We start from the raw sequence: 9612 nt of genomic DNA on the forward strand, positions 1-9612 counted from the left end.
GCTGTGAAGAAGTCCCCTAGGCCCTGAAAACCCAGTGGGGAGTTGTGCAGAGGACACTGTAAGATTGCTGCATGCCGCACCTGGCATCGAGGGCCTGTGAGACCCAGCCACTGCCCGGGGAGGGTCAAAGGCTGGGTAAGGCGGAGAAGCCCAGGCTGGAATCTGGGCTCCACCCCTTAATAGCTGTGTGGCCTTGAGCAAGTGACTGACTGACTTCCTGCCTCAGTTTCCCTACCTATGAAAAGAGGATGGTACTTAACATGACCTGGCATAAAGAAAATGCTCAATGAGTATTTATTGCTCCTGGGATCTTGCTTTGTCTCTGGAGTGAGTGGTACTGTCCTAGCTCACTGCAGCCTCGAACTCCTGGGCTCAAGCAATCCTCCCACCTCAGCCTCCCAAGTAGCACACCACCATGCTGATTTTTTTGTTTTGGTTTGGTTTGGTTTTTTTAGAGATGGGATCTTGCTATGTTGCCCAGGCTGGTCCTAAACTCTGGCCTCAAGCAGTCCTCCAGCCTTAGCTTCCCAAAGTGCTGGGATATCTGATCTGTGTTACAACTCTATGAGGCTGTGGCCATCACCATTGCCATTTCCAAACGAAACTAGCCACCATGCCCCGCCAAAGTCATTAGTTTTTTTCTCTTTCTTTTTTGAAATAGAGATGGGGTCTCACTATGTTGCCCAGGTTGGTCTTGAACTCCTGGGCTCAAGTGATCCTCCTGCCTTTATCTCCCAAAGTGCTGGGATTACAGGTGTGAGCCACAGTGCCCAGCTCAGGGTCATTATTTTTTATTGAGCCTGTCCAGTGGGAAGAATGACAGTGGTAAAGTGATACCTCTTTCTAGAGCATGTCCATCCGCCCTCTGCCACAACGCTACCCAGCTTGGAGTCCCATTTGCCAATGTCAAGCCCCTCACAAAATGCATCACAGATAATGAGAAAAATTCAATATAATTTATTAAATAGATTCCACGGGCTCCCGCAAGGAGCATTAACAACTTTTAGTACAATAAATATCAATAAATTAACATAGCTGCCACCTCCTGCCCTCACAAAGGTATCATAAGTAAGATTTAAGCCTCCTGAAGAAAAACATTCCATAAATACCAAGACTAATAATAACCTAATGTTTTTCAAGGTAATTCACAAATTTACATCTCAGCCCTCCCAGGACTAGCCCATCTGAGGGGTCACTGAGATTATTCACTGGAAAAATGTACTTAAGGAATCATGGCAGAGTTCCCACACTTAGCTGTCAGTCATCTTTTTAAGGCTCCTTAAGTTCCTGCCATTCCGAAAGGAAGAGATGGCCTTAAGTGGTGGCCTGCTGGGCTCCAGAAGTCAATGATTTTAATGCAAGGTCCATGCACTCTGAAAACTGTTGAGAAATAGTCAGGATGAAGCGTTTACATTCATGGGTGTCTGTTGGCACAGAAATGTTTGTTTCTGGTGCATCTTGAAATATGAGTTTGTCGAGGTGCTCTATGATCTCATCAATAACAGATTTGTTGTCTAACTGTCTGATTGTCTTGAGATATGCCCGGATGGCTGGGCTGTGGATGATGTTTGGCGGCTGGGCGTCAGGGGTGAGACACGGCAGCTTGTAATTCTGGGACACGAGCACCCCCTTGTCTTCCTTCACCTGTGGAATGAGGAGAAATGGTGAGTGTTGGGTTTGCAATAACAGCTGCAAGTCCTGACAGTGAATGTTTGCATGCTTCCTCCACAACCCGCCTGGTGGATATATTTATCTGATCAATGTCACAACCCTATGAGGCTGTGCCATCACTAACCCCATTTCCAGATGAAACTAGAGCTTAGGTGGCTGCAGTCCTGAAGCCTGTGCTCAGAACCACCGACCCATCCAGCTGAGGCCTCCCCAGCCTTCTAGAACCCACTCTCAGGTGCTCAGGGTGGTGGAAACTGCAGCACATCTGGCCTTCCATGGACTTCCGCCCTTTGTACTCTGTGTTAAAGCCACGTGCGCCCCACTTAGAGAGGACAGTGTTAGGCTTGTCCAGAAAGGCATCCAAGATACAGGGGAGAGTTTTCCCAAACAAACCAAGGAGTCTGGACCACTCCCTCCCTGCCCTTTTTCTAAGGACTAACCGTTTTTGAGTCAGACCAAATTGGCAGCAGCACCTCATCAACCTGAACTGCCCAGTCATCTTTGGTTGGTAACAACCTCTGCCTTTTATCAAAGCCAAGGCTAAAGTCTAAATGCCAAGGCAGATGAGAAGGGTAATGCCAATTTCATGAATTGCTTCCAAGTTTGGGTATTTGTTCGTTTGATCAAAGCTATCTTGGCTGGGCACAGTGGCTCACGCCTGTAATCCCAGCACTTTGGGAGGCCGAGGCAAGCGGATCACTTGAGGCCAGGAGTTCGGGACCAGCCTGGCCAACATGGAGAAATTCCGTCTCTACTAAAAATATGAAAATTAGCCAGGCGTGGTGGCATGTGCCCTTACTCCCAGCTACTCGGGAGGCTGACGCAGGAGAATCGCTTGAACCCATGAAGCAGAGGTTGCAGTGAGCCAAGATCGCGCCACTGCACTCCAGCCTGGGTGACAGAGTGAGACTCTATCTCAAAAAAAAAAAAAAAAAAGCCATCTTCTCCTGTCTAGTTGCCCCCATCCCTTCCTGGCATAGCCACAGCCCTGGCTTCAGGTCTGGAGAGATGAGCCTCTTCGGAGGGCAATGGAAGGCATTTTTAAGAAATCGTTTAGAAAATAAATCTCTAGGGCACTCACGTCTTTCAAAAGCATCTTCGAGAGGGACTGTAATTCCTCGACTATTTTCTGTATATCACTTGGTTGTAGGAAATGGACGGGCAACGTGTGAGAGGTCAGCCAGCCTCCCAGGCAGCAGAGCAGAAACAGCACGGACGTCGCGGGGCCTGGAGAGAGAACGATGCCGTGAACGCATGCATCACACACCCCGTCCACCCCGGCTCCCCCTGCAGCTGTGCTGAGCCACCCCTGGGGGCAGTGCTTCCAGAATCTTCCTGGTGAGATAAGATGATGCCCAAGACTCCGGAAGCACCAGGACCAGCGATACCTGAGTGGGAGGCCATGGCGAGAGAGAGCAAGGCCAGCTTCGGTGGGGTCTTCTGGAGCCAGATGTGTTCGCCATGGCTGCCTGGAGATATATAAAGGGCCAGGGTGAGGAGGAAGAGCAGTCAGCGTCCCGCCCATGGCAAAACCATTTACTCAGCTTTTCTCCAGAAAACACACAAAGTTCTGCTGGCCACGGCTGAGTGAAAGGGCTGAAAGGAAATGCTGAGGTTACCCTCAAGGTGGGCAGATGCCTGACTCAGACATACACATACTTCACAAAAACACACATGCATGCATCTTTGCCTTTCTTCGTGGAAGGAACGTGTTGATTTGACTAGACAAACTTTTGAAGCCCAGGGTTGACAGACACAACCGTACCACCAAGGAGCGGGTGACTTCCAGGAGTTCAAGGCCAGCGCCCACAGGGAATTTCTGGGGAGGAAATGCGAAGCTGGCGTGAGATGTGCGGAATGCGGTATCTCTGGAAATTTCTGCAGTATATGCCCACGCCGGTGTGCAGGGACGGCCCTGTAACTGCTGTGAGTGTGGTGGGTCGAAGGCTTCATCTCAACTCCGTGTATCCTTGGACATCACTGGACTCTCCATCGTGCCTCTGCAATCTCAGGGCCCAGAACCAGAGGCTGTGCTCCAGAGTTATTGCTTGAAATCCTTGTTCATATCTTTTTTTTTTTTTTTTTTTTTTGAGATGGAGTCTTGCTCTGTCACCCAGGCTGGAGTGCAGTGGCCTGATCATTGCAACCTCCGCATCCTGGGCTCAAGAAATTCTCATGCCTCAGTCTCAGCCTCCCAAGTAGCTGAGACTACAGGCACGTGCCACTATACCCAGCTAATTTTTGTATTTTTAGTAGAGATGGTGTTTCACCATGTTCGCCAGGCTGGTCTTGAACTCCCGACCTCAGGTGATCCGCACACCTCAGCCTCCCAAAGTGGTGGGATTACAGGCATGAGCCACCGCGCCCAGCCTGCCCGGCTAAGTTTTAAAATTTTTTCGTAGAGACAGGGTTTCACCATGTTGCCCAGGCTGGTCTCAAACTTCTGGGCTCATCCTCCCACCTTGGCCTCCCAAAGTGCTGAGATTACAGGCATGACGACTGCACCCGGCCTCCTTATTCATATTTTAGTGCCAGCTTTGATCAGGCCCTTTTCTAGGGTATTGGGAATAGTGGCGAAGAAGTTAGACAGGGTCCCCGCCCTTGTGGGCCCGGCATTGCAGTGGGCCGTGGCAGACAATAGCAACAACATTCATAAATAAGCTAGAAGGCACTGTGATGGTTGGAGAGTGACGGGCGGGATACTTTCAGTCAGGTGATCAGCAAAAGTCTCTCTGAGAGGTGACAACATTGAAGCAGAGACTGAAAGACAAGAAAGAGGCGGTCATGCGAAGACCTGGGAGAAGAGTGTTCCAAGGCGACAGGACAGGAGTGCAAAATCCTCAGGCGAAAATGAGCTCGATGCTGTTCCTAGAACGGGAAGAGGGTCATGGCAGCCTCGGTGATGAGAGAGGACAGGAGGGTGGTGGGGAGGCGGGCAGCGGCCCCATCACAGAGGCCTGAGGCTGGGACAAAGAGCCTGGGTTTATTCCACATGTGACGAGGCAGTGCTGGGCGACTTTCAGTAGGGAAACAAAGGATCGGATGCACTTTATTTTTTTCTTTTCTTAATTGTTTTGTCTTTTGTTTTTTTTGGAGAGGTGTCAAGGCCATCCTCCCACCTTGGCTTCCCAAAGTGCTGGGATTACAGGCATGAGTCACCATGCCTGGCCCTGAGGCACTTTATTTATTATTAGTAGTAGCATTTTTTTTTTTTCTTTTTGAGACAGAGTCTCACTTTGTCACCCAGGCAGGAGTGAAGCGGCGCAATCTCAGCTCACTGCAACCTCCACCTCCCATGTTCAAGTGATTCTCGTGCCTCAGCTTCCTGAGTAGCTGGGATTACAGGCATGTGCCGCCATGCCTGGCTAATTCTTGTGTTTTTAGTAGAGATGGAGCTTCACCATGTTGGGATGAGGTCAGTCTGGGCGGCCCATAGAACCCAAGATGCACAGAGGGACATACCAGGAAGCCTCCCACCCATCCTCCCAAGTCCCCCTGCTGCCAGCCACCACTGACTTTTTCTTTACTTCCCAAACCACCACAATATGGCTTTCAGCACCCCACTAATTTAATCAAAATCCTCCAGCAGAGTCCATGGTGGGCATGACCTTCATCTGCAGGTGTTTACTGCCATAATTATGTTGCATTGCACGACAAAAGGGATTTTGTAGGTATGGTCATGGTTACTATTCAGTTTACCTAAAATAGATTTTCCTGGGTTCCCTGGGCTGCCCCAACACAATCCCACAAGCCCATCAAGCAGAAGAGGAGGTCAGAGGGATTCCGAGCGAGAGAAGAGCTCACCTGCTGTTGCTGGCTTGAAGATGGTGGGGGCAGCGTGGAAAGCACGAGAAGGAAATAATTTGGTCAATAACCACTGAGCTTGGAAGTGGATGCTGAGACCTAAATGAGAACCCTAGCCAGCCAGCACCTTTATTTTAGTTCAGTGAGTTCCTGAGCAAATAATCTATCCATGGCATGCTAGACTTTGACCTACAGATGCTATGAGAAAGAAAATGTGTGTGTGTGTGCGTGTGTTTAATAGACAGGATCTTGCTCTCTCATCCAGGCTGGAGTGCAGTGGTATGATCACAGCTCACTGCAGCCTTGACCTCCCAGACTCAAGTAGCCCTCTTACCCTAGCCTCCCAAGTAGCTGGGACTATAGGCCTCCACTACCATGCCTGGCTAATTTTTGTATTTTTTGTAGCGATGGGGTCTCACCATGTTGCCCAGGCTGGTGTTGAACTCCTGGGCTCAAGCAATCCCACCTCACCTTCCCAAAGTGCTGGGATCATAGGCATGAGCCACTGCACGTGGCCACATTTGTGGTTTTATTTATTTATTATTTTGAGATGGAGTGTGGCTCTGTTGCCCAGGATGGAGTGCAGTGGCATGATCTTGGCTCACTGCAACCTCTGCCTCCTGGGTTCAAGCAATTCTCTTGTCTCAATCTCCCAAGTAACTGGGATTACAGGCGCGTGCCACCATGCCTGGCTAATTTTTGTATTTTTTTGTAGAGATGGGGTTTCACCATGTTGGCCAGGCTGGTCTTGAACTCCTGACCTCAAGTGATCCACCCACCTTTGCCTCCCAAAGTGCTAGGATTACAGGTGGGAGCCACCACGCCTGGCTGCATTTGTGGTTTTAAACTGCTGTTTGTGATATTTGTTATGGCAGCAATAGAGAACTAATACGGTACCCAGAGACCACATGTTGTCAGCCTTCCCGGGGTTTCAGCCTTCATTTTACATAACCCATCTATAGCATGAAACATTGCCAACCACTTCCACTTTCTTGACAACCTCTTGTTCCTCTCCTAAAACAACTTCATCCTGATCCATTTTGCCCCTCTCCCCAGCTCCATGGACTCTACCCGTGATCTGGATTCCTCATACTTTAGTGTATGTCTCCTTCACACTCCAGACCTAAATGTCCACCTCAATGTCCCACTGATACCTCAAAATCAACATGCCCAAAGGTGGGCGTGAGAACAGGGTAATAGTGACAGTGGAGATGAAGAGGTGTGGATGGATTGTAGAAATGTTTAGGAGGGAAAATACATAAGAGGTGACTTTTTTGTTGTTGTGTTTTGTTTTGTTTTGTTTTTGAGACAGCATCTCGCTCTGTCACCTGGGCTGGAGTGCAGTGGCACGATCTCAGCTCACCACAACCTTTACCTCCTGGGTTCAAGCGATTCTCCTGTCTCAGCCTCCTGAGTAGCTGGGATTACAGGTGTGAGCCACCACACTTGGCCTTTTTTTTTTTTTTTGTATTTTTAGTAGAGATGGGGTTTTGCCATGTTGGCCAGGCTGGTCTTGAACTCCTGACCTTGTGATTCACCTGCCTCGGCCTCCCAAGGTGCTGGGATTACAGGTATGAGCCATGGCGCCAGGCCAGAAGTGGTGTTTGATTGGATATGGGGATAGTGGAGAGGAAAGAGTTGAGGACAACTTCTAGGTTTTTGGTTTGGGCAACTGGAAGAATGACATTGGTACAAACTGAGAGGATTACAGGCCTAAGGCCTTTGGGGATTGGGTAAGGTGATGAATTCTAGCTCTTTGCTTGTTGGTTGGCTGGTTTTGTTTTGTTTTGTTTTCTTTAAGAGGCAAGGTCTCACTCTGTCACCTAGGCTAGAGTGCAGTGGTGTGATCACAGCTCACTGCAGCCTCAAACTCCTAGGCTCAAGAGATCCTTCTGCCTCAGCCTCCTGAGTAGCTGGGGCTACAGGCACACAGCACACCACCATGCCTGGCTAACTTTTTAATTTTAACTTTTTGTAGAATTAGGATCTTGCTCTGTTGCCTAGGCTGGTCTTGAACTCCAGGGCTCAAGCAATCCACCCACCTTGGCCTCCCAAAGTGCTGGGACTATAGGTGCGAGCCACACACCCGGCCTGATTCAGCTTTTGACACAGTGAATGGGAAGCGTTATGGATGCTCAGCGGAAGACATACAGCAGGCCATCGGACGTGTGCATCTGGAGCGTGAAGGAGGGAACTACAGACGTAAATGTGGGTGCCATCAAGGTATTGTGGCAGATAAAACTATAAGCCAGTAAGAGACGAGCAGTGTGAGGTGTGGAAGTCAAGCATGGAGCCCTGGGACATGCCTCCATTAACAGGACAAGGAGAAGATGATTTAATCTAGAACATGGAGAAGGCACTCTCAAGAGAAAAAGAAGGCTGGGCGCGGTGGCTCACACCTGTAATCCCAGCACTTTGGGAGGCCAAGGCAGGCGGATCACGAGGTCAGAAGGTCGAGACCATCCTGGCCAACATGGTGAAACCCCATCTCCACTAAAAACACAAAAAATTAGCCAGGTGTGGTGGTATGTGCCTGTAGTCCCAGCTACTTGGGAGACTGCGGCAGGAGAATTGCTTGAACCCAGAAGGCGGAGGTTGCAGTGAGCTGAGATCGCGCCACTGACCTCCAGCTCGGTGACAGAGTGAGACTCCATCTCAAAAAAAAAAAGAGAAAGAAAAGTAACCAGAAACACATGCTGTCATGGAATAAGATGAAAAGTAGTTTTTCAAGAAGGAGGAAATGGTTGGCATCATCAAAAGCCACGAAGAGGTCAAATAAGATAAAGGCTGCGGAGATTCACTAGATTGGGCAACATGAGGTCACAGAAATTTTGCTGGGAGAGTTTGAATAAATTGTTGGTGTGGCAGTTATATCGTGGTGGTTTGGGAAGTGAGGAAAAAGTGAGCATAGGCCAGGCATGGTGGCTCACACCTGTCATCCCAGCACTTTGGGAGGCTGAGTCAGGTGGAACACCTGAGGTCAGGAGTTCGAGATCAGCCTGGCAAACATGGTGAAACCCCGTTCTACTAAAAATACAAAAATTAACTGGGCATGGTGGCGGGGCGCCTGTAATCCCAGCTACTCGGGAGGCTGAGGCAGAAGAATTGCTTGAACCCAGGAGGTGGAGGTTGCAGTGAGTCAAGATTGCACCACTGCATTCCAGCCTGGGCGACAGAGCAAGACTCCATCACAAAAAAAAAAAAGAAAAAAGAAAAAGAACAAGTGAGCATAGATCACTGTGTCAAGAAGCTTGGATGAGAAGGAAGAGAAAAGAGACAGTGGTGGCTGCAGGTATACTTGGGATGAAGGGTGGACGGACTTCCTGGCTGGGCCCATTCTGTGCATCTCGGGTTCTGTGGTCCGCCCAGACCTGACCTCATTCCTGAGCTCTTACTCCTAACCAATGGCTGATTTGACAGAGTAGATGCCCACTGGCATCTGGACCTTAACTTGTTCCAAACAGGATGCTTGATTTCCTCTCTCAGTCTTCTCTTCCTTCACTGCACATTGTCTATCTGTTGCTCCATCAAAATCGCAGGAGCCATGTCTGTGATTCATCTCCTTGATTTATTTATATCACTATGGACTCAAAGATATTTATTTTATTCTTTGAGAGCCAGGCATGGTGGCTCACGCCTGTGATCTCAGCACTTTGGGAGGCTGAGGTGGGTGGATCACTTGAGGTCAGAAGTTCGAGACCAGCCTGGGCAACATAGTGAAACCCCATCTTTACTAAAAATACAAAAACTTAGCCAGGCGTGGTGATGCATGCCTGTAGTCACAGCTACTCAGGAGGCTGAGGTGGGAGGACCACTTCAGCTCAAGAGGTCCAGGCTTCAGGGACCTGTGATCACGCTACTGCACTGTAGCCTGGGTAACAAAGTGAGACCCTGTCCCCCCCAAAAAAAGACATTTTCTTCTTTGAAAGGACACATGCTCATCTTTTTGCCTTAACTACCTGTTTTGGATAATTTTTTTTTTTTTTTTTTTTTGAGACAGTCTTGCTCTGTTGCCCAGGCTGGAATGCAGTGACGTGATCTTGGCTCACTGCAACCTCCGCCTTGTGAGTTCAAGCGATTCTCCTGCCTCGGCCTCCCAAGTAGCTGGGTTTATAGGCACATGCCACCATGCCTGGC

The 9612-nt window shown here is 49.2% G+C and overlaps 1 protein-coding gene across 1 annotated transcript; it reads right to left on the reverse strand.

Annotated features, from left to right (window-relative positions):
• Positions 1–215: 215 nt before the first annotated feature.
• On the reverse strand, positions 216–9462 carry IL31 (interleukin 31). Its single transcript, XM_073021182.1, has 3 exons — positions 3060–9462; positions 2753–2898; positions 216–1644 (listed from the first exon to the last, which is right to left on the reverse strand). Exons 1-3 carry the CDS (start codon positions 3073–3075, stop codon positions 1315–1317), a joined length of 492 nt encoding a protein of 163 aa, XP_072877283.1. The 5' UTR covers positions 3076–9462; the 3' UTR covers positions 216–1314.
• Between the last annotated feature and the right edge of the window lie 150 nt (positions 9463–9612).

This window comes from Chlorocebus sabaeus, chromosome 11 (assembly GCF_047675955.1).
Source record: "Chlorocebus sabaeus isolate Y175 chromosome 11, mChlSab1.0.hap1, whole genome shotgun sequence".
NCBI lineage: Eukaryota > Metazoa > Chordata > Mammalia > Primates > Cercopithecidae > Chlorocebus > Chlorocebus sabaeus.

What these genes read in the sequence shown, in the direction of transcription:
- IL31 (XM_073021182.1), bottom strand. An exon ending in CGAAGATGCTTTTGAAAGAC is followed by an intron (nt 1,645 to 2,752) that starts GTGAGTGCCCTA and finishes CTCATTCCACAG; the next exon opens with GTGAAGGAAGACAAGGGGGT.